The sequence below is a fragment of the Cryphonectria parasitica genome (assembly GCF_011745365.1).
Source record: "Cryphonectria parasitica EP155 unplaced genomic scaffold M406scaffold_5, whole genome shotgun sequence".
NCBI lineage: Eukaryota > Fungi > Ascomycota > Sordariomycetes > Diaporthales > Cryphonectriaceae > Cryphonectria > Cryphonectria parasitica.
The window spans coordinates 3,892,766-3,915,262 of record NW_024468913.1 but is presented as its reverse complement, the minus strand read 5'-3'; the positions used below and the strand labels follow the sequence as shown (position 1 = coordinate 3,915,262).

Below are 22,497 nucleotides of genomic sequence, written 5' to 3'. Positions count from 1 at the left end.
GTCATTTCGTGACAGCACATCTCATATCCATAGTGAGAGATTGTATGCTTGGCAGATGCAAGCTCCATCTTGTTTCGTCTGCTGTCCTCTGTGATCCCCGGCATGTTCTAGGAGAACACAGCTCTAGGTGTCCTTAGGCGTGCTGCGAAATTGCTGGTGCGAGCTGTTTGCGGAAGTAGACCCGGTGGTATCCATTCTCAACCCTCTTGTCTACCTGGATGAAACCCATCTTCACATACAGTGCGTGGTTCTCGTACATCTTCTCGTTGGTGAAGAGCGTCAGAGCCGGGCGCCCCTTCGCACGAGCATAGTCATGCGCAAAATCCATGAGGAGGCGTCCATAGCCACGCCCTTGCAGCTCTGGATCAACGACGAGATTATCCACCAGCGTCGAGTCGTCCCTTTCAGAGTCCGAGAGGAGGATGGATCCCACCACCTTCCCGTCCTCGCACCTGCGTAGCACGTAGATGTCCTGCGTGGGGTCGGCAATGATGGCGTGCTGGTCTGCTGTCATTGGCGCGGGCTCTCTGCCGATGCGTTCAACATACTTGGCGTACGCGGCGATTACCATCAACCTGATGACATCTGCATCTTGGACGGTGGCGCGCTCAATGAAAACCTGCTGCCCAGCAACTGCATGGCCTTGAGGCTCAAGCACGGGCGCGGGCGAGGGCTTCTCCATCTCTCTCGCCAGGTTTCGGCAGGATATTGTCGGTGCTTGAGCTAGTGCGAGGATCGATTTTAGGGCGCAGGAAGTCGGATATCAAGAATTAGGATCCATGGCAGAGGAATGAATGCGCAGAAGGACCATGCTCATTTATTTGAGGAGTTTGTAAGGCTCATCGAGACGGCCGTGGTACCCGCCTAATACACGTCTTATCTTTGTAGTGACTCAGAAGTCAGAAATGAGGATGCTTGAGGTGGGTCAGGGGGTGGGCTACTTGGGCCGTTTCTATTTGAGGACCTGGACCTGCAGGTGCAGCTCCTGTGTGATGCTTGGGCTCAGCTAGTAAAACCCACTGGCATGTGACATCATCCCTCTTTTTCCCAGTACAACAGCTACAACCACAGTCTTCTCCCAACTTCTCTCTCGTCTTTCTAAAACATGGAATTCTACACCATGTCGCCTTAGAGAAGTATTTGTGTGCGCCTTCATCCATCCAGCCTCTCCAAGCGCATCCTGGCCAGCCTGGCCATCCTAAGAATCCGACGATAGTAGGCGGGCGGATAGATTCCACCCTGAGCGCGCCAACATGCCCGTACCATTCATTGGGCGCCTCAACATGTATGCGCCACTACGAAATACCATGGTCCTGCCCCGGTTGTCAGCTGGCTAACTGATTATGATGCTCGCTAGAGTCGAATATGTCGCCGTCGCTCTGTCGTTTGCCTTCGTCACTCTCGAGAGCATCATTCGCGTCCTGACCTTTGCCTTGCGTCCGTCTATTTCCAGCTTCTCCCTAAGACACGAGAGCGCCTCTCTGACCACTAGACAGCTTCGCCTCTGATCAACATCTTTTACCGCGCATCGAGACGTATATTCAATCGGTGGAGATCCACAGATGAAAAAAGGGCAGAGGAAAGAAAGAAGAGTATGTCCAGGTTCTATCCAGCAAGGATTCATGCCCATTGGAGAACACAAGGCTGACGAGGATCACCCGCTCTAGGCCTCTCAACCGCCATAAGAAACGCGACCGATTTCGTTGAGCTGTGCGAGCTGTTTGGCTACACCGCCGAGGAACATGTCGTCCAGACTAGCGACGGTTACCTCCTGGGGCTGCACCGGCTGGCGTGGAGGAAAGACGAGGAGGATCTCAAGGTTAATTCCGGACCCAACAGTATCAAGAAGCGAGTCATCTACCTGCACCATGGGCTTCTGATGAACAGCGAAGTATGGGTCTGCCTCACGGACGCGGAGAGGGCCTTGCCGTTCGTCTTGGTAGATAAGGGGTTCGATGTTTGGGTGAGATGTTGTTCCTGTTCTTCTCGGGTTCTAAACTTGTGGTGCTGACCTCTGTTCTCTCTCAATCGACAGCTTGGAAACAATCGTGGGAACAAATACTCCAAGAAAAGCGTCAACTCTGCGCCGACCTCTCTTGAGTTCTGGAACTTTTCCATCGATGAGTTCGCCTTCTACGACATCCCGAACAGTATAGAGTACATTCTAGGGAATACAGGGCAGCCGTCGCTCTCGTATATCGGCTTTTCCCAAGGCACGGCGCAGGCCTTTGCCGCCCTGTCTATCCATCCGAAATTGAATCAACAAGTCAATGTCTTCATTGCTCTCGCGCCGGCAATGTCGCCGCCTGGTCTGGCCAACGGTATTGCGGACGCCTTGATTAAAGCATCACCACAGGTCCTGTTTCTCATGTTTGGTCGGCGCGGCATCCTGAGTTCCGCACCTCTGTGGGAGTCCATCATCTACCCGCCTCTATATATCAAGATTATCGACAACGGGATCCGGTTTCTCTTCAACTGGAAGGCCCAAAACATCTCGGTCGCTCAGAAGCTCGCCGCCTACCCCCACCTCTACTCGTTCACCTCCACCAAGTCCGTGGTCCACTGGTTCCAGATCATTCGCACCAAATCTTTCCAGATGTACGACGATGACCCACCCTTGAGCATAGGAACATCCACGCGCTCCACCAAGGTCACCAAGTACCCAACGCGCAACATCAAGACGCCCGTCGTGCTCGTCTACGGAGGCAGCGACTCTCTCGTCGACATCAAGGCGATGCTGCGCGAACTCCCGCCCAAGACTGTCGCGACCGAGATCCCCCACTACGAACATCTCGACTTCCTGTGGGCCCGCGACGTCGCCGCACAGGTCTTCCCGCACGTCTTCGACGCCCTGGACAGCTTCACGAATGCCGAGCACTCCAAGGACGAGTACGACAGCTACCGCCGCGCGAGGACGCAGAGCCTCGGCAAGAGCGCCACGTTTTGGCAGCGCGGTCACGCGTATAACGGGAGCGACATGAACGACAGCGATGTAAATAGTGCTGTGGGCGGCACGCCATCCACGAGGCAGGCGCACCAGGCTCGCGAGGGCATACGCGATGTGAGGTTCAGCGACGATGACATATCGACCATCACAGACCCGAGCGAGCGTGGCGCAGATAGCCCGCATCCTCTTGGACGCAGAGGCAGAACATCACCCCCCCGCGGCCTGGGGCTCGGCCTCGACGGCAGTGCGGAACAGTTGGACGGAGACAAGAGATGATCTCTTTTCCCCTGCCAGCTCTCCAGGCGAGGACTTCAAGCGGGAGCCTCCGGAACTCTACGAGATCCGGCAGCAAGGGCATCAGTCTAGATGCCAGTAGGGGTTGCAGGCGGAGTCAGCACGACAGATGCCACCAGCGTCATCGCCAGTCCGCAGTTGAGCTCGGACGAAGCCAGGGACAAAGGGAATGGACGATGACTGGAAGCGATGTCAAGGAACTAAAGAATTAAAAGGCCATACAATGTTTATATCCATGTGCTGACAGTATAGAAAGTTGTACCCGTCCATCCCCGATCTAGTTGATCAGAAAGTCAAAGGAGGAGGAGCCCGCCTGTCTGTACAGCGTGAGCAGACTACACTGTTACCCAATACTTTCTTCCTCTATTCCAATTACAGCAAAGAGAACGTATTACACACCCAGAGCAAAATGAACCTGCCTTCAATGAAGAGTCTCCTCACCCCCGATCCCACCCAGCAAACCCCCTCAATTGGGCTCAATCCCCAGCTGACAACCCCATTCGTCCTATGTGGTCAGGGAGGAGAGATTGCCGCGCCTGATGGGCAGGGTGTGCCGCTTAGCCTGCACAAGGCATGGCAGTGGCACTCGGTCTATTCTTTGGAAAGACCACCGCATTGGCAACCGCAGACCTGACAGGTGTGTTATGTTCAGCCCCCGAGGCTGTATTATCCTCTGCGAGAGTCTCACTGAGCAGAATGTTGGGCTGCAACGTGACTCTGTTGGCTCCATGAGTGGAGGTGGTGTTCGCACGTGGAGCAGGAACTTGGACGCGTGAGGTCGTCGGGGCCTGAGCCTCGGTTTTGTCCTCGCCACCCTGCATCTGCCCCGAGATCTGCCGCTGTAACACGCCATCATCGACGCTCCCTTCAGAAACAGCATTGGCTCGCGGTCTATTTCCCCGGAACGGCCTGAACTGTCTGAGCCGGCTGAGGCCCAGGCCGCCCTCCCCCTCCAGCATTATCTTGAAACACCACCCGGGATGGAAGACGACCAGTGCCACGCTCGCCAAGAAGACCATGGTGCTCTCGAATACGATGAACAGTACCTGTTTCTTCATTAACGGACCCGTCCACCCTCCGCTGAGTTCCGCAACACGGAAACAGCACCGGGTGAAGATGCACAGCGTGGCAAAGATCAGGGCCGCGAGGAAGAGGCGGAAGGGGGTCGAGCTGCGGACAGCCGTGTTTGACACGGCCTGCTCGAGGGCTTCTTGGCCCTGCAGCTTGTAGCGCAAGTATGTGCGCAGCGTGAAGTCGACCGCGCTGCAGATGAAGGTGGCCATTGTGAAAACTTGGAAGGCCAGGCCGGCAATCACTGGATGGCAAGCCAGGCATCGGTCAATTTCGTTTCATTGACCAGATAATATCAACGTGGAGACGGTGAGGAGGAATTGGCTCACTTATATTGTTGCCGGTAGACACATGACCGCCGTTCTTGTATGCGACAGCTGAAAGACCGCCACCCGTGGCCTGCAGGACGAGGGAGACGATGTCGCATGGGATGAACTGTGACCGTTCAGCCACACAGATTTCGGACGGCACGCAACCTGGGCAGCGGGAGCATCACGACTTACAATTCTGGTGAACCATCTGGACGAGATGCGGGAGTTCTCCTCGCCGAAACAAAAAACAATCCTCCGCATACAAAGATAGATAGCCGCGGCCATGAACGCCGGGCCAATGGTCAAACAGCAGATCTGCATGAAGAAGGCATCGTCCTCGAACTGATCGGTAGTGCTCTACACCCGAGCACCGTATCCGAGAGCCTCTGCCAACAAACCTAGTAGCATGAAGCCAGTGAAGTCGGCGCCAACCCTCTTCCAGGCGTACATGCAGATGTAAGCAACTGCAACAATAGAGAATAGCACCATGAAGGCGCCGTTGGCATTGTGGCTCAGTTTGTATCCGTAGAATCCTGTCTGGCAATTTGGATGCGCCTGCGGTGCCACGGCGCAGATCCTCGAGAGGAAGTTCATGTTCTCGGAGTCGGAGCGGGATGGGTCCATTATGACATACGGTCAGTAGCAATAGGAATAAATTGAGTTGATAATGGTATTGCTGGGCAGAAATTGAGATGACAATGATGATGGTTGTGGTTTTGACAGATCAATTCTCGAAACTATTCCTCTTTTCAGTATTGTCTATTTGTCTACCTTATCTGCAGCCCATCGCAGTTACCAGTATTGGAGAGCATAGAAAATGTTGGCAAGCACAACAGGCTTAGCAAGTGTAGAAGGGGAAGTAGCCTCCCGTCAAGTCCATTCCAGTTGAGGAAGGGAAGAATATTCACTTGACGAATCACAGTGAGGCTACTTGGCTTGGATGTTTAGCACTTTCCCCTGCCCCCCTTTTCCCTATCTTCTGCATACAGCTCGCCTACTGTCTTTGCTCGCGATTGTTGAGCTTTCACGAGGAACACCCTCGCATTTCAAGACTCCGGAATGAGAAGACAAATGAGTCAGTGTTTTTCGAGGACTACGGGGAATAATTCGGGTACTGCCTCTATTTTTTCTGTCCTTTTTTTCTTTCTTCCATTGCTATGTTCGGATTTCCCTTTTCGGGCTGAATCATCCTTCTCCAGTCTTCTTCGTCGGCATGAAAACTAAGTCTCATCCATAAAAGCCCCTATCGAGGATCGAGACGACTAGATATGGTCATGCCAAGCCTCAGGATCTACAGATTCAGCCGCTTTGTCGGCTATACCTACATGCCATAGTACAAAGTCACGGCCAGAAGACCGACTGCTGCATGGAACCAGGCATAAATTTCCGGGGTGCCAGTCTTGTTCAGCTCTGGACTCAGCGGACGCCCTGCTCCCGCCAAGCGTCCACGGTGCAGCGTAGCCCAGTGCTAGCCACGTGCTAATCAGGCTGGTGGCGTCTTCTAGACTCTTTTGGATGGGCTGAATAGTGGCGCCCTCCCCCAAACGCAGAAAAAAGCTCACAGAAATCACGAGCAAGTCTTGAACCCTGACTCGCTCCCCCCTACGCCCAGAACATATCATTCATTCATTCATTCATACTATGTATGGTACGCTGGGGCCAGCGGTATTGGCTGATCTGCACCAGTGACCGGCCCGTGACAGCTTCAAGGGTTCCCCGAGGCATCATGGTGGGACGCCAGTCCCTGACGGCGCCTCTTCGAGACCTTGTTGCTATGCCTTTCCCAGGCACAGGCCGGAGTCTGGATTAAAATATCGGGGCCAGCTGTGCATCTCTGCTGGGAAGCTCCCCTTGCAGCTGAAATAATAAGATGAATGGACGCGGTATTTGCCAAGGGGCTGCCTCCCTTTCTCTAGCCAGATCGCGCTCCCTAGACACGGCCCGAGGGGTTCTGCTTGACTTTCCGCGTCGCCGCCGTCTTTTCCTCCGCCCTTAATTCCTTTCTTGAGTCTTTCTTTCTGTGTCCAGCGTTTGTTGTTGTTGTGATTGTTGTTGATTTACTTCTTCCTCTTCCTCCAGCGTCAAGACTACACGACATATAGGATACGTGGTTCTCTTATCACCTGGTCCTCGGGCGCCTGAACGTCCCCCGAGATGTTCAAACCCCTCTCACTCAAAGATGTCCCTCTGAAGGAAGGTCGTCTGCCACTGGCCGTCCCCAGCCCAAGGGAACCACCGTCGAAACATAACCAGAGAGTCCGACAGATAGCTCTAGTGGTCCTCGTGGTCCTGGTCGTTCGGTCAGCCATCTTCTACTGGTCCTCCTCCTCGTCGGCGTCATACGATGGTGTTGGGTCCTTGAACGAAGCAGTGGGCTCCGTGCCCAGAACCGGTACTGCGCCAGCGCAGACAGAAGAGACGCATTTTCCGACACTCGACGTTGATACCGGCAAAGTATCTGAAGAAGGGCCCCAAGGCCTCCCTCCTCATAAACCCCATCAGGTGCCCCTAGCTAGCAAGGAGGATGGGCTCGGCAGGACAGCCTCCAAGTCACCAGCAGAGGTCCATTTCTCGCCTAGGCCTGGCTTCAATGATGCTCTTTTTAAGATCATCAACCTGCTACCCAGCGAACTCGAAATGCGGGGCCTCCTTCGCCCGATCGAGCTCACAGGCGAACAGCGACTCCGGGAGTTAGGCATGCTTGCGCGCAAGTACAAGAAGTACTTCGATGCGTGGGAGGACCTGCATGTTGTGACGGACTCGGACGGCGGCTACGAGATCAGGGATGACGTGATTCCCTTTCTTCGATACCAAGCCTCGACTGCCTCTTCCAGCATAGATCATGTCGAGCTGGTCAACAAGATACACGCCTATGAGGGTTTCCGCCGGTTGCTCGTTCAGCTGGATGATCTCCTCTTCCCCTTCACAGCGCCTTACTTCCCTGACCACATGACACTCCGCTCACACCTCAAGAAGGGTGGCCGTGGTATTGTGCTTACCGCAGGGAACGATCAAGTCACATATCTTCTCACCCAGATCCCGATCCTCCGCCAGCTCGGCTGCAACCTGCCGATCGAGGTCATGTACGTCGGCGACAACGATCTCAACCGCGACTCTCGGCAGGACCTCGAAGACATCGAAGGCGTCATCACGCGAGACATCGGAGCCATGGTAAATCCCGTGGGGTGGAACATCGCCAGCTGGGCCGCCAAGCCCTTTGCCATATTGCTGTCAAGCTTCCGAGAGGTCATCTTCATCGACGCGGACAGCTTCTTCTTTAAGAATCCCGAGGTCATGTTTGACTACCCCGAGTACGTCGACACCGGGGCCTTGTTCTTCCGTGACAGGCTGATCATGCCCGAGAGCAAGAAGAGCTGGCTGCAGTCCATCCTACCGCAGCCTGTGTCGCGGAACGTGAAGCAGAGCCGGCTGTGGAAGGGGGAGAGTGGACACCAGCAGGAGAGTGGAGTACTTGTCGTGGATACGCATCGACATTTCCTGGCGATGCTGTTCGTGTTGCGGATGAATGGGCCAGACCGGGAAGGAGACAAGTCCAAAAACCAGGTTGGCGTGTACGATATGGTCTACGGTGCGTCCACCCTTGAGGAACACAAGGTTTTCCGCGCCCATCATGCCAGGTTCTTTTTCTAACGAGAGATTTGCAGGTGACAAGGAGACGTTCTGGCTCGGCTTCGAGCTCGTTGGAGATACAGATTACGCCTTCCACCAAGGTGACGCCGGCATCATTGGCGAGCTCGAGTCCATCCCTGAACCCATCCCCGAGCCGAGACCAGACGACGAGAACAGAGCAGAGGACAGGGAGTCTCAAGACACCTCTGGCGACCTCGCCAGCACGGAAGGGAACGACACCGACACCAGCGCATCTGAGTTGCTGCCTAGAGAGCCCCCGAAGCCTAAGATCTGCTCACCGCAGCTTCTTCACCTCGACACGCAAGGCAAGCCGCTCTGGTTCAACGGCGGACTCGTGCGCAACAAATTCCTCGACAGGCGGGAGTGGAAGTTTGGATCCTGGGACTCGTTCCTGATTGAGCCCCGCGACATCAGGGAGCCGGGCGCTTGGTTCCTAGGCGATGCCAATATGTGCTGCCTGACGACGGATCACCACCTAAAGGGTGAGCTCTCTACCCAAGAGAAGGATCTCCTTGCCGATATGGTCAAGCAGGCCAGGAAGATTGGCATTGCCACTTAGACGGGAAAGGAAGCCTAGGTCCCTTTGGAAACTTATGGGCTCTTTGGATATGACTTTAATATGCTAATGACAACTTTTTTTTTTTCTGATAAAAAACGATATTACTTCGTTGTACATGGTGTTTGTCGTATTCGATTTGTAGGAAATCGCCGCCTTCTATCGAGCATGTCTCTCTCCGGTTCTCCGAGCTTGTGACCAAATGCTTGGTTTCCTTGAAAACTGTTTTCTCCCTCCTACTCACTCTTAACCTATGTCAGCAATGTAAGTGAGACATATATAATAAGCAGAATAAGCTCTGTGTATGGCTGAAGTGTGGGAATAAGAACGATATTAGAATCATACGCACAACAAAAGCAGGTCTAGTCAAATCGGTGGCTTTGATAGCGCAGCAACGCCCGCTCTTGGAAATGATGGGTTCATGTTCAGCAGTTACAGACGTCTTGTAAGTTGTATCTTGAGGTTTGGGAAACTGGCTTCGGGGATCGATTGAAATTCGCTAGAAAGTCTGGACCTAAATTATTCCCTCCCCGATCTTGTGGCTCGGGATGGTGGAGAGCCTCACCTGGAGAGGAGTGCGATCAGGCATTGAATGTATACCGTAATCACCAGGTTTTATCAACGAGAAACTCTTGAGGTCTTGATACAAATCATTCAGCCGAGCTGTGCTTGAGAAGAAATTAGAAGCTTCTGATGTACGTATCTCACGAACCTAGCATCAGAGTATGCTAGTGATACCATGAATCCGATCGATGACGCTAATCAGGATTCGGACGGGCTTGTCTCCACTCCACCAAAATTTGTTGCGGTAGACCCCATGTGCTTAGCCACTAGCATACTTAATGTCTGATGCTCACATTTCTTTCAACAATCAACAGGCCTGTTGGCCCAATGGCAAGGCGTCTGACTACGAATCAGGAGATTGCAGGTTCGACCCCTGCACAGGTCATAATTTTTTCATTTTCTTACTGTCTCCCTTTTCTTCTCTCTCTGTCAATCAATAGTTTAGAGCGAGAAATGTGCGTGGAAGACGTCCGGGGATTTTTCTTTTTTCCAGCTGCGAGGCGATTGTTCACTGAGTGAGTGGCTATGGCGTGGGATACCTGGCTCAAAACATCTCGACTGCAAATAGCCGTATATAGTTGGCATGGAAGATCATTCCGTCTACCGTTTCTAATTCTTGATGTGCTTTTCACAATGTGCGACAATCAAAAAGAGTGATCATTCATAAAATCTGTAAAATTTGTCGAATTCTTGCCCTCTTATTCTTTTCCAGAATCAATACCGTTTAAAATTAGACGGCTTTATTAATTATGCCCCAATAACTTGACTGCTTGTACATGATATTGAGGTGGCTCAGACGTGTGTTTGTGAAAGACTCCGCCGTCTGATAATCACTTGAGTCCTCAGAATGGAGAAGTCCAACGCCTCCTAGATGGCAAAATCATGCGGCGAGTCACATGTCTAACCTTTCACAGAAGGCAATGGTGGCGTTTCCGATCGGTCTTGAGCTAAAGGCACTTTACATACCATTCAAGCAGTGTCGCTATGAGAATGATGGCGGGATCCGTTGGAAATCTCTTGCACTGCCGACTGTGGGAACACCTCAACAGCCCTGAAACTTGAGTTGTCCACAATGGATCGACAAACCTTCGGAATGGTGCTATACTAGGACTGAAGTAATGAGAACCGTCAATTTTGTGGCAAGACATATTCAGAGGCCTCGTCATTCTATGGGCCAAAATCCAGAGCCTCAGATGTTAAATCGATATCTTAACCAAATGTTGCGTAGTGGGCGTTACATGATACGACGAATGTATATATACATACATATATACACGTACTTGCGTGTCTTCTTCCCAGGGATGCCTCGGTATCTTAAACCATTGAGTCTGATTAATTAGCTGATCACTGGCCAATCTCCCGCCACAGTCATGGAGGGATGTAGGACCTGTGTCGCGAGACTTAGGACCCGATATTTGGTTGCGTACAACATTGGCTAGGTGGTCGACAGAAGCTGCATCTCATGTAGTTGTAAAGATGTAGGACCAAGGGGTTTCGGGCCGTTTGTTACTAATACTTACGGTATATGGTCTGGTCAATCTGCTATCAGGATTGTTGCTAAGGAGGCTCATTTACACCCCCCACCTCGAAGTCTTGACCAGTCATATTGTGTGCTCTTGACAACCTCAAGCTTCACACTCGTGACTAAACTCACAGTTTCGGTACTCGCTTTCGGGACCCGGTCTTGAAGCCCATCCTGGTCGTCGGTCTCGACGAGAAAATCGCGACGCACACGCCCATGAAGCGCGGTATTTACATACCCAAAGAGCGATGCCAACATCGCGACACTACAGCCGAATTCCCCTGGAGTTCTTGAGGCGAGACGATGCCGACACATCACCGCCATTGAGGTCCCAATAATTTGCGCAGCAAGTGGCATGATCAGTGTTGGCACTGAATTATATTGCGCCCCCCTCCCCCGTTGTCGCTCTCGCGTCTACCTTCGCGTCGCAGCCCTGTGGGGCTCACTGACCCGAGCCTCTGGCCTCCTATATGGCGATCCCACATAACCTTATTTTCTTCTCATCCTGTTCGTTTTTTCTTTGTTGGAAAACCCCTCTATCCATGTTGCATGGCGTCTGCTCATGCATTTTCTCCACCGTTGAACTCTCAAGGGCAGCACGGGATTCGGGGTTGGCCAGGCATGATGCGGGCGGGATCCACCGAGTGAAGGATGTGAGAGTCTAAAAAGCGATACCGAAGCTTGGAATAGTAACCACCATGCTTTGAATCGGGAGAATACTAAACCTTGTCAAACCAGGGGAAACAGCCACGCTCCGGTTCTGCTGCGAAGTATATCAGCAACTTAGTTTCTGATCTAGACCATTCTAACGAACCACCGATCCACCTTGCCTATCTTCGTAGGAAGCCAAGTTCGATGCGGAACGTGCAAAGCTGCAAAGTGACGCAATTCAGGAATAACCTTGCAGTGTCTTTGCAATGTAAGCTCTTGCAGTTCCAAATCTTTTCAGCGTAGTTCCAAGACATTGTGGTTGGTTGACTACTATTGAGCAACGGCGATGTTCTTCTGAAAAGCCAGCTGGCATGGTCCAATTAAACCTTTTCTTTTTCTTCATTTGTTCTTCAAATGTATTGAAGAGTGAACAGGCACCACCACAATATCAGCGAGTAGGCTGACGGGAACGGGAGAACCCACTTGGTTGACGATCGCTGTCAGACACAATAGGGCAAGTGGTGTGTGGGTCGGACCCGGCCGCGGGGGTATCCCTATTATCCACAGATCGTGCAAAGCGGTTAAAAATGCGAATGATTTTGCACAGGAGACATTACCTGCTGAAAGAAGGCTGCTTTCAGAAGACCAGAAATTGAGGCGACTCGAGTTCGAGTCCATGACAATCATGACGTAATTAGTAGTGCATCTAGCGGCTCAAAAAAGAGGGCTTTTTACTTGGGACGGCCCACATAGAAACTGGTCGGAAAGGTCCGCTGGCGTTGCTATTATGGTATGTGCCTGTGTGTTGAAACCTGAAAAGGAACCTTGAGCCTCGAGATAGAAAACAATGATGAGACTGGTTTTGTTGATGATGCGCTCGCTTCTGTCCATGACACGCCTTAGCATGTTTTGATGGGGAGGCGAGGCGATGACGACGTCGACAAGGTGTATGTGACTGCCGCGTAGCGTTCAACCCGTCCGGTAGGAGAGGCTAGCGAGCATAGTCGTTCCTTATCATGTTAAGAGATCGGATTGTGTAGAGCCTCGCTAGTGATGTGTCATGAGAGGAGGGGGCAAGAATGGCCCACCTGTAGTACGACTACTGTATACAATGCAGGTGTGGCGATTTCGAGGGAACAAGGGGGGCCTTCTTCAAAGTATGCATGTGATTCCATAACTTCTGGCGAAATGCTGCAAGTTTAAAATCTGTCGCGTGGTTCTTTTCCTAGGGTCAAGGATCATAGGGAATTGGGCATTGCCGCAAACAGAGCGCAGAAGAAAAATGCTGCGAATGGAAGAGTGGGCACGGTAGAAGGTTCGATTTTTTTTTTATTCCTCTTCCCTCATTCCACATGGACGGGGAACATCGCGCGTAATCGCGAGGCCCGAGAATTGGGATCCGGAACGGACCCGGGCGCCGCAATGGACGAAAAGAGCTGGGAGTCGATCCCTTGGCCGATCATACTGGGTAAAATTTAGCATGGTGATGTAGAAGGTCTCACTCCAAGGCTGCCACTCAACGCCTTCGAATTACCAGTCCACAACGCGATAGACAGGCTGACACAAGAGGAACACAGAGAATGATGCTCACTCTGCGAGTTCCCTTGCTATCGATCTAGAGGTTGTCTGCACTGGGCCGAACTACCGACAGCAAGTCTTATAACTAAATTGTGCTATAACTTTTCCAGGATCGGCACCGATTCGGCGCCGGTCACGCTAAGGGCGACTCGCTAGTGATACGGACTTGGACGGATTCAGTCGATTCCTACTCCGTTTCCATGTACTTTGATTCCGTTTGGGCGTTTTCCTCTCTTCCTTTTTTCGGCGCCTTCTGCCGGGGCCGCGTCGACCCACATGGGAGCTCAAAAGAGCTCGAAGCGTGACGGCGAGGTACTATGTAATCATAGGATGTGGCACAGTGAAGGCTAGCAGTCTCACTGCTGAGGATAAGTAGTCATTCAATCAATTGTCTGGACCTGATTTTGATGGAGGGCACTACTTGCTGAACGAAACCCACAACACCAATTGTACGTGCAACAACCCGTATAACAATTCGTCCGAGTGACACCAAACCGGAAGCCAAAAAGAAAGGGAAAATAAACCAGTTAAACCGGAATAGAAAAGAAAAGGCCCATGGGGGTCCCCCATTGCAAATGCCGGTATGACTCAAATCCGCCCGCGAGGTCCAAGGCTGGACGGCTCTGTAAGCAAGCGGGGAATCATAACTATGGATTTCTAATGCGACCTCGCCTTACCAACCAAGCAGAACTTGCCAACGTCAGCCGCCTGCTGTTTGAGGGGTTTGAACTGGGAGGCAGGGGATTGCCTGATTCGGCATCTGAGACTGAGAACAAAGAGAGAACACCGGACATAACAGTACAGGGTCTTGTTCCCCTCCCTCTCTCTCTTTCTCTCTCGTCTCTTGTCAGCCCTACTGTCATAGCACTCTGGAATTATAGAATGCTCAATGCCTTGTGAAGGCCCCTGGTGTCCCAGGTCCCAGGCCCATATTCCCGTCCCCGTTAACTCCTGGCCCCGAGTAACTGCGGTGATAATGATCCTCACTCTCTCCCCTTCCATCTGTCCAGCCTAGGAGCGGTGGGCACGCTCATCAAGCTTTTGAGCCGCCTGGGCGTGTTTTGCTTCATGCTGGGAATTTAGCACACGATTGTAGAGACGGAGGTCTACCATTTCTTATTTTGATGAGAGGGAGGTTGAAGCCCCATTCCAAGTCAAGGTTCTCGCTCATCCATTGATTGGATTGCATGACGAGTTGTTTGCCTGTGGGCTAGACCGATCCACTGATCACCACCACAGCTGATGTCATGTAGGTCCGAGCCCTGAGGGGAAATTGTAATAGGTTCCTTTTTCCTTATCTTTCTTCTTGCTCTCTTCTTTTTCCTCTCTCTTTCTTTCTGCCTTTTCTTTCTCGTGGCAGAGCAGGAGACAGAACAGCCTAGGGGTGGAGGAAGATGATGAGAGTCTTGGGCCAAAGAGTCAGTTAAGACGAGCTAGCAAAGCGTACTAGTAGTCTTATCAACTGAAGGTTTTGCCCTAGTCCCGGGTCACTCCGTTCAGAGCGCGAGCTGCGCTGGGGCTGGGCTTGAAGGTTGTATCCTCTTGTGCCTGGAAATATCAATGAACTGGCTGAGCAAATGTACTTCGGAGACTTTTTTCCCTCCTCTTTTTCTTGTTCAGGGCCATGTTGAGGACTAGCCCCCCTTCTGTGTACAGTCAGCCAATCGGAAACAAAGCGAGTTATGCGAGCCGTCGTAGTTCAGGGTTGTTGCGTCTTTCTTCGGTCCTGCTGTGCAATTTGCTTGGCTCTGTCTGTGACCTGGGCTAACTGCAGGGCTTACTCAGAGGTCCGGCCGCCGCTCAGTTCTTCCAAAGTTCACTCGAGGTAACTGCTTAGTATCTCGAGATCTCGTCAAGGGGGGGGGGGGCTCCTTCCATCCTTGCATTGATTGCCTTGCAGGGGAAGGCGCACTACTCCCTCCAGACTCCTCCAGAGCTGCTCCTGCCTTCATAGCATACACTATGGTAGAGAAGGATCCCATACTTGGGCATGAATAACATTGAAGAGCGACGAGGACCACGTCTTCTGACGTACGAACACGACGCAACTGTGGCTCATCCACATCCACACTCGAGAGCGAGGGGCGCCGCAACAAGAATAATGGGGCTTGGCGATGTTGAGACTCCCAAGTAACTTGTCTTGGCAACCAAAAGCAGAGGTATGTTCATCACCATTTTTGATCCGCCACCTTCATGGAAAAGCATAACGCTTCGTTCAATCGTCTGATGTAGAGTTTGTTCGGTACCTTCAGATCCCTACATGGTATTCCACCAAGCTCTGGGCTGTCACCAAGCCTATCACATGGCACAGGGCGAGACCCCTCTAACCCCCAGCGCAATGCCTAGGAACCAAGACATTCCAAGACCTTGCTGGTGTGTACAGTGTTCGGGATGACAGACTTGTCCGGTCTTGACATACGATCCGACCGGGGTTTTCGTACAACCTCACCAGGCTGACACATTCTCTCCAGAGATGAAAAACATTTGAATCCTGCTGGGGGAGAGGTTTTACGCCCAGGGATATCCTCATATTAAAAAAAGGGAGAATGAAATGTTAACTCCAGGCAAACCCAGCATCATCAGGTGTCAGACGGTCGCCTGCCAAAGCCCGAGGACCCGTAGCGACCTTGTCCTTTCCGGAAACAGGCGACGGTCACTGAGCAAATTGCCGCCCCCCCCCCCAAGAGTGCTGCTGTGCTGAAAGGGGGGGGGCAGGATACATAGCAAGGTCTCCGTGAAGAGAGACAGAGAGAGAGAGAGAGAGACAAAGAGAGGAACTTAGCAGCTACCACAAGGAACTTCTGGGCATCGACGTCCACAGCAGGGCTCTTAAAAAGTATCCATCCATCCGCTTCTTCGGACATATCATCTGGCCGACCGTTACGCCCGCGCGCCCGCGAGGTTTTTACGGTAACGGAGCACGACAAACCATTTTTTGCTGGGCCAAGCAAAAGGCTCCACCCACGCTGGTAGCCTCCCAGCCCAAAAAAGGCACCACCCATCAGCCTGGGAATCTACTACTCACAGTACTCCCAAAGTACATACGCTGATACGGTGACTCTGGCAGGGAAGTTTATTCAGCGCGTCACTTTTGCAGGGGTAGTCGTGGTTCGAAACCGTTTTGTAAGGGCCCTATTTTCTCCCCCTCTGCTCTCTCTCTTTCGCGAACGGTACCGGCTCAGTGCAGCGGACCTTTCTAGCATCATAATTACCGCCCGCAGCCCGAGGCCTGTAAGTCTATTACATATCACATAATCCCCAGCGCCCTTCAACAGCTTCCTGCACCTCGTCTTGTTGGTCTTCCTTCTTTTTCCTTCTCGTCATTATTAATTTGTCTCCTCTCCACCTCTTGAAACTTTTGTCACCAAGTGATCGCTCTCACTTTTCCCCTCCTCCTCCTCTTCCTCCTCCTCCACACAGTAGATACCCACGGCTTCACAGACCCAACATAAACACACATACACCATCCACTTGCTGCTACTCCTACCTCAGAAGTGAGCTTCACAGTTGCCGTATCTGGGACAGTCAGTGGCTTACATCGCGGCATTCTCCCCCTCCCCCCAAAATCAGCCAGCCACCTTCCTTCAAACTTACACACGGGGTTTTCGCCCTGACAATTCCAATCCACTCTATTTAATTTGGGCCATCATTTCACGGGATCATTCAGAGCTGTGGGACAAACTCTTGTGTGAAAGATCAACCACCACCCTGAATTAACAAACATAAAATCCAGCCAACCATGGAACGTAGCCTACCCAGTCCTCCAACGGAGGAGCACATCAAGGTGCAGACGGTGAAGCGCAACAGCTCCAGCGCCAAGTCGACCAAGCCCGCACACCGCACCTCGAAACGGGCAGCGGGTACTGCTACCACCGCCCACTCACACCTGCACTCGCCCATGTCGCCAACAGATAGCCACTCTACAGCACTTTCCTCAGTCGCCGACAGCAGACATAAGAGAGTGTGGAAGGCATGCGAGAGGTGTCGGATGAAGAAGACAAAGGTAAGGAGCAGAAAAAGAAGGCAAAGTCCGGCGGGCTGTTCTGGTTATGTCCCTGAGTCAGCGTCTATCTGCCCCTGGCGTGGGTGGATGGATATCACTGACTGATTGACCTGAGTGAACTGACTTGCTGACTTGGGTTATTTATTACCAATTCTAGTGCGATGGAGAGTTTCCTTGCAAGAGGTGTAAGGACGACGGCCTGGTCTGCACAGCAGGCGTGAGGAAGAAGACGGAGTTCAAACAATTACCCAGAGGGTACGTTATTAGTCCCTGCCACGCTTCTTACTTTCTATCTATCACTGTTACTCTTATTTCTACATGGTCCCGCTTGCCTTCTCCGCCATTTCAAAATCAACAAAAACACCGTCTCACATGTACATAATTCTTCTAGGTACGCTGAGGTTCTAGAGAACACCCAATTCGCCCTCATCGCCACCGTGCAGAAGCTCTACTCGATGGTCCGAAACGGCCAGCAGTGGGATCTCGGAGAGCCAGACCTCAACGACCGCGGACAGCCTGTAATACACAACATCGCCCAGAAACTGGGTTGCATACGACCCAACAGCGACGTTGACCTGCCCGTCCACTCCGTCTTCCCCGAGGACGAGCAGGGACTGGCCGACCTGGCCTCACAGCTTGAAGCCCAACAACAACAGGAGGATGCAGTTTCAGTGGGACAACAGCAACAGCAGCAGGGACAGCAGCAGAAACAGCAAGCCGTCGTGATGACGGGTTCATCAAGATCCGACCGGAGTAGCTCGTCGGAAGCAGACCATTCCGACTTCGAAGATTACCGCAGAGCTGCTTTTGGGGGTGGTCGGGCGAGCAGCACCATGACGCTGAGCCCGGCCAGCCTCACGTACGACTCATTTGATAGCTACTCGGCGCCGCCCTCCGAAGGTCTCCCGAGCGCAACCTCTCCCACGAATCCCATCCCGCCGACCTTTGCGCCATGGATGAGGCCGTCCGCGATGGCCTTCAGCAACACCCCACCCCAATTCGTACAGTCATCAGGTTCCTTTGTGGGCATGGATATGCTGAACCAGGGCCTCCTGGAGTCCGAGTTTGGCACTATCAAGCCACATGTGCTGAACTGTCCAAATCCCGAGGTGATGATGGGCATGGGGGATCCGATGATATACTCTGGGTTCGATGCCGACTCGATGCGACTGTGATCGACGGGACGGGATGGATGGGATGGATGGTTGGACGTATGAGAAATTCACCGCCGATCAGATGCAAAGAAGAAAAGGAAAAACTAACAGAGTGTGGTGGCTGGCCACGCTGGGCACAGAGGATCCATTCGTCATAATGGTCAGGGCTGGGGCTGGAATTTCAATGACTGTTGGGTCGGGATTATCTCTGCACAACATGGAGAGGGCGTTGCAAAGATTAGGGTGACTGGGGCTTCCAACAGCGTTTTACCGCACGGCGTTTCAAGAGTATTGATGATTTTGTTTCTCTCTTCGTTTTTCTTCTTCTTTCTCCTCTTTTCATTCGTTTCTGGTCAACAGGGGGGCATGATTGCATTCCACGAAATGTATGAATGGAGAGACGATGGCCTAGAGGTTTTGGCTTTCTAAATATGGTTTATATGTACGACTAAAGAGGATGGGGCCAGCTCCCTCACGATTCTTTATTATTGTCTTGTTTCTGCGAACCCGGTCAACAGAGACGAACCGAAGCGCGCTGGAACCGGGTTGGGGGCCCCATACAACCAGGGCGCAAAGAATGAAACAAATTGAATACACCGCTCGCAATTACTACTATTGTAAACCCTCATCTTTCTCTCTTACACTCAGTCTCTCACATTTCATTTTGCGTGTCCGTGCCCCGTCCATGCAGCCCCGTCTCTGGTTCTGTTCCCACCATTACCTGTCGTACCACCATGTGAAATAGGCAAAGGTACACTGCAGATGTCGCCTGACGTGCGCCTTTTACCTACTTCTCGGATAAGCAAGGCAGACCGAAAGAGAGAAAGTACAGCCGGTTCATTTGGGTACATGATAATTCGCTGCCCCATAGCATGTGTGCATTATGGTTGCAATAGGTAGTATCTTTGTTCGGCGCCGAGATCGCTCCATTTCTCGGAGGGCGGGGGCATCATCCCCTCGGCTTGTCATGCGCGAAAGGGCGAGCCACTCTATTTTTTCTTCTTCTTTTTGTTCTCTATTTTCCGATGAGCAGCAGCAACGGAGTTTGTTCTTTTAGTGATGCGTACTAATGGTACATTCTGACTCTCTGCAGGCCGTGCAAAGGACCACAGACGGAGCGTAATCCCCGCCTTTGCGTTCTCTTCGTCTGTTCTTCCTCCTTTCTTTTTGGTGTTGGCTGCACCTAACAATTTCCCGCCCCGTCCCTCTAACCTCGTCTCGTTCCTGTTTACCTTGTTACTGTTTGATCACTACCTTCTATTATATAAGCCAGTAAAGCACCTACTGTATCTTTCAAAACTTGAACAGTAGGGTACATATGGTAGTAGTCAAGCGAGGGTCCTCCCCCTCCCGGGCCCAGCCATCTTTAAGCACGCCGCACATATTGTCCATGCCTACTATGTACGGGATTTCTCAAGATATCTCAGATGGAAAATCTGTGTATTGAACCCCTCCACCCCTGAGTAGGTACTAGCGGTACGTACTTACATATCCGCCTCTCCCCGCCGGCGGCGTCCCTGTCCATGTACGTACAGGATATACTATGTACCAAGCTCGCATGCCGTTGTCCTTTCACCAACGGTGTGGGCAACGTGCATGCATATCTACAGGCTAGGGTCTCCACTGAGCCAAGAGGAATATGCAGGCTGGCTGCATGCAAGGGTGGGGGAGGGGTGGGCGTGTGTGTGTGTGTGTGGCCCGGCGGTGTCCCTTAGGACCCCACTCACACCCACTACACACACCACACCTTTTCTTGCTAGACTCCACCAACAGACGAAAGACAAATAGAAGAAGGGGAAAAAGAGAGGGGGATGGCGTGGGTAAAGGAAAGAGAAAGAAAGAGAGGGAAAAAAAGAAAAGAGGGCGTTGGTGCTGATGCTCATAAGAAGGAAGAAGTCCTAGGCTGGATGGATTACAGAACCGGAGATACAGGGTCTCAGAGCAATTCTCACAGGCGGTGGCGCAGCAACAAAGGCGGCGTAATATTCGTCCTACCCGCCCGCTATTCGGCTTCGGCGTTTTTTGTTTGCAACAGATGGAGGAAAAGAGGTATTTGCCATAGTAGTATGGGGGGAGAGAGAGAGAGAGAGAGATAGGATGAAGAAGGGGGAGGGCAGCTTGTGGTTAGATGATTCTGTGTTTCATTCCAAAACCTCAGAGGTCTGCGCATTTTAGACTTTGCAGCGGATTCAGATACGACGTCTGGTCTGAGGATGTCTAGACGACAACAACCACGGGACAGGATGAGTCAGAAGTTTTGAGTGAGAAAGAGTGAGAAAGGGACAAAAATGCTACACCGGTGATGATGAGTTCAGCCATCCTTGAAACCTGAAACGTTACCCCCCTTCACACAACAATCCTACCTTATCGTCGCAGTCGTGAACTGCTGCGCTGCCCCCAATCCTCCCCTCTTGATCAATAATACTACGACTGGCATGCACACAAATATGACCCAGACGATTATGACGTGACGTGCTTCAGCTAAGTACCGTAGCAAAGTCAGTTTTGGACCTTTTGCGGCGTTTAGATTGACCCGCAGCCGTATTTCGTTTTCGCGGAATGCTTCCTATTACAGCCTACACGTGTCGACCCCAGCCAGCCTCGTGGAGGAAGAGCCAATGGAGAGACGGCCGAGGAAGGGGGGGGCGTCATGACATGCATTATTCAATTCCTTCTCGCTAAAGCAACCTGTCACAGCGTCTTGCTGCCCACTCCCCCTGTACAAGCCATCATCAACCCGCCCCCGGGCCCCCCAAACTCTTGTTTGTGAAAAATTATTGGTAGGGGAAAGGAAAGAAGATTAAAATCAAGCCTGCCTCACATGTAGTCCCCAGACTTGATGGCACCTGTATATGCAGGTAGCCGATCAGCACATATTTACGAGGTTCTTCTATCCAAAATCCACCCACCAGGAGAAGGTGGAGAGAGACGTCGACGAAAGAGGGGGGGGGGGGGAAACGGAGGAAGTGGATGAGTCGGCCTTAGGCGAACGGCATCTAACGTTGACTCGTCCTGTTGTTTTGTCTGTCTCTCTCACACACACAAGATTCACAGTCCTGTAAGATGCAAGCCACACATCATCATTCCTGTGGAAAGAGGCTGCCTTCTCCCGTCGACTTTCCATGAATACATACCAGTACGCCTAACCACCTCCCCCCCAAAAATATTCACCAAATTAATCCCGCCCAGGGGAGGAGCGGGGCGGCGTGGAGGACAGTAACAGGCCGAACCCGACCGTCCGTCAGCTCGGACGAATATGCCAATACGCACTACGACAATAACACGGGAGCCTTTCTCTTTGAAACTGTCGCGCTTTAGAGGGAAAGGGGGAGGGGTACCTGTCAGATCGTGTGTGGAGCAAGAGACATGTGGTTTGACAGCTCCCTGTGTGTGTGTGTGTGTGTGTGGCTCATTTGTCCGTGGCTCTAATTCTCATGAGCAAGCACATGACTGATCCTGCTTCGGGGCGGCCACATAATTAACAAGGGCTCGGAACACAGGTTCGACCGCAGAGCATGTACCAGAATTCCCATGTTCCGCAGACAAGAAAACACAGGGTCTCCTCGTTCATAACGTCTGCGATAATTTGACGCAAATAGATTCAAGGAGATTGGCGGGGGGACGCGTTGTCAAATGTGGCTGATGGAAACGATGCAAATCTAACCCGCACGTGGCGGATGATCCTGAAGCTTGTTTCCCCCTTCCCCCAGCTCTTTAGAGGGCTGACAGCCATGTTCCAGAAAACAATCTGTACGGATGCAAGAGTGAGGAAAAGTGAAGGGCTGAGGCCAGGCCCCTTGTCCACTGAAGTGGGACCCCAGGGTATCGACGCCTCTTTTTTTTGCTTCTTGTTTTTATTTTTCGGATTCGGAGCGACCAAGCAGAGCGAGACCCGTTGAGCTGGGCCCTAAGTCAGGTAGGGCCTGTCATCGTACAGTAGGGCAGTCTTTTGGAATCCTGCCCCCCCCCCCCCTTCCCCAGGAGGAAGGATTCAAGGTGCCCTCGACCTTACCCTACCTAGCTCTGCCTTCTGTTTTTTTCTTTTCTCTTTTCTTTTTCTTCTGATACCACCCACCGTTTTTGCCCTCCGTTTCAATCCGGCCACGGAGTCGGAGTTACGGATCTAGCCGTGAAATCCGCCCCGCAAAAGTCCACACCTCCTTTCCCCCAGGAGTCTTGCTCATCAACAGCATTG

General features: G+C 52.1%; 6 protein-coding genes and 1 non-coding gene across 7 annotated transcripts; 4 read left to right on the top strand and 3 right to left on the bottom strand.

The window, feature by feature from the left end:
- Nucleotides 1–160: 160 nt before the first annotated feature.
- On the bottom strand, nt 161–631 carry M406DRAFT_234396 (acyl-CoA N-acyltransferase; the record flags this gene model as incomplete). Its single annotated transcript, XM_040915981.1, has 1 exon — nt 161–631. A coding segment is annotated over one exon (471 nt), but the record flags the coding sequence as incomplete, so codon positions are not given.
- Nucleotides 632–1,066: 435 nt separating this feature from the next.
- Nucleotides 1,067–3,644, top strand: M406DRAFT_292429 (putative triglyceride lipase-cholesterol esterase). Its single transcript, XM_040919031.1, has 5 exons — nt 1,067–1,285; nt 1,358–1,437; nt 1,497–1,592; nt 1,668–1,963; nt 2,036–3,644. The coding sequence occupies exons 1-5, from the start codon at nt 1,254–1,256 to the stop codon at nt 3,221–3,223; spliced, it is 1,692 nt and encodes a 563-aa protein (XP_040776094.1). The 5' UTR covers nt 1,067–1,253; the 3' UTR covers nt 3,224–3,644.
- Nucleotides 3,645–3,746: 102 nt separating this feature from the next.
- Nucleotides 3,747–5,247, bottom strand: M406DRAFT_331443 (RTA1-domain-containing protein; the record flags this gene model as incomplete). Its single annotated transcript, XM_040920632.1, has 5 exons — nt 3,747–3,803; nt 3,850–4,556; nt 4,642–4,747; nt 4,816–4,978; nt 5,072–5,247. The coding sequence occupies 5 exons, from the start codon at nt 5,245–5,247 to the stop codon at nt 3,747–3,749; spliced, it is 1,209 nt and encodes a 402-aa protein (XP_040776093.1).
- A 1,387-nt stretch (nt 5,248–6,634) lies between these two features.
- On the top strand, nt 6,635–8,833 carry M406DRAFT_90849 (family 71 glycosyltransferase; the record flags this gene model as incomplete). The annotated part of the gene is made up of 3 exons (XM_040926188.1): nt 6,635–8,212; nt 8,289–8,382; nt 8,443–8,833. Exons 1-3 carry the CDS (start codon nt 6,778–6,780, stop codon nt 8,831–8,833), a joined length of 1,920 nt encoding a protein of 639 aa, XP_040776220.1. The 5' UTR covers nt 6,635–6,777.
- An 874-nt stretch (nt 8,834–9,707) lies between these two features.
- On the top strand, nt 9,708–9,779 carry M406DRAFT_t70. Its single transcript has one exon. It is a non-coding gene; the product is annotated as a tRNA-Arg (tRNA).
- A 523-nt stretch (nt 9,780–10,302) lies between these two features.
- Nucleotides 10,303–11,174, bottom strand: M406DRAFT_331441 (uncharacterized protein; the record flags this gene model as incomplete). Its single annotated transcript, XM_040920631.1, has 5 exons — nt 10,303–10,341; nt 10,481–10,498; nt 10,675–10,847; nt 10,915–10,936; nt 11,049–11,174. The coding sequence occupies 5 exons, from the start codon at nt 11,172–11,174 to the stop codon at nt 10,303–10,305; spliced, it is 378 nt and encodes a 125-aa protein (XP_040776092.1).
- Nucleotides 11,175–16,485: 5,311 nt separating this feature from the next.
- M406DRAFT_346877 (uncharacterized protein) lies at nt 16,486–18,929 on the top strand. Its single transcript, XM_040922227.1, has 3 exons — nt 16,486–17,148; nt 17,306–17,403; nt 17,540–18,929. Exons 1-3 carry the CDS (start codon nt 16,885–16,887, stop codon nt 18,321–18,323), a joined length of 1,146 nt encoding a protein of 381 aa, XP_040776091.1. The 5' UTR covers nt 16,486–16,884; the 3' UTR covers nt 18,324–18,929.
- The last annotated feature ends 3,568 nt before the right edge of the window (nt 18,930–22,497 follow it).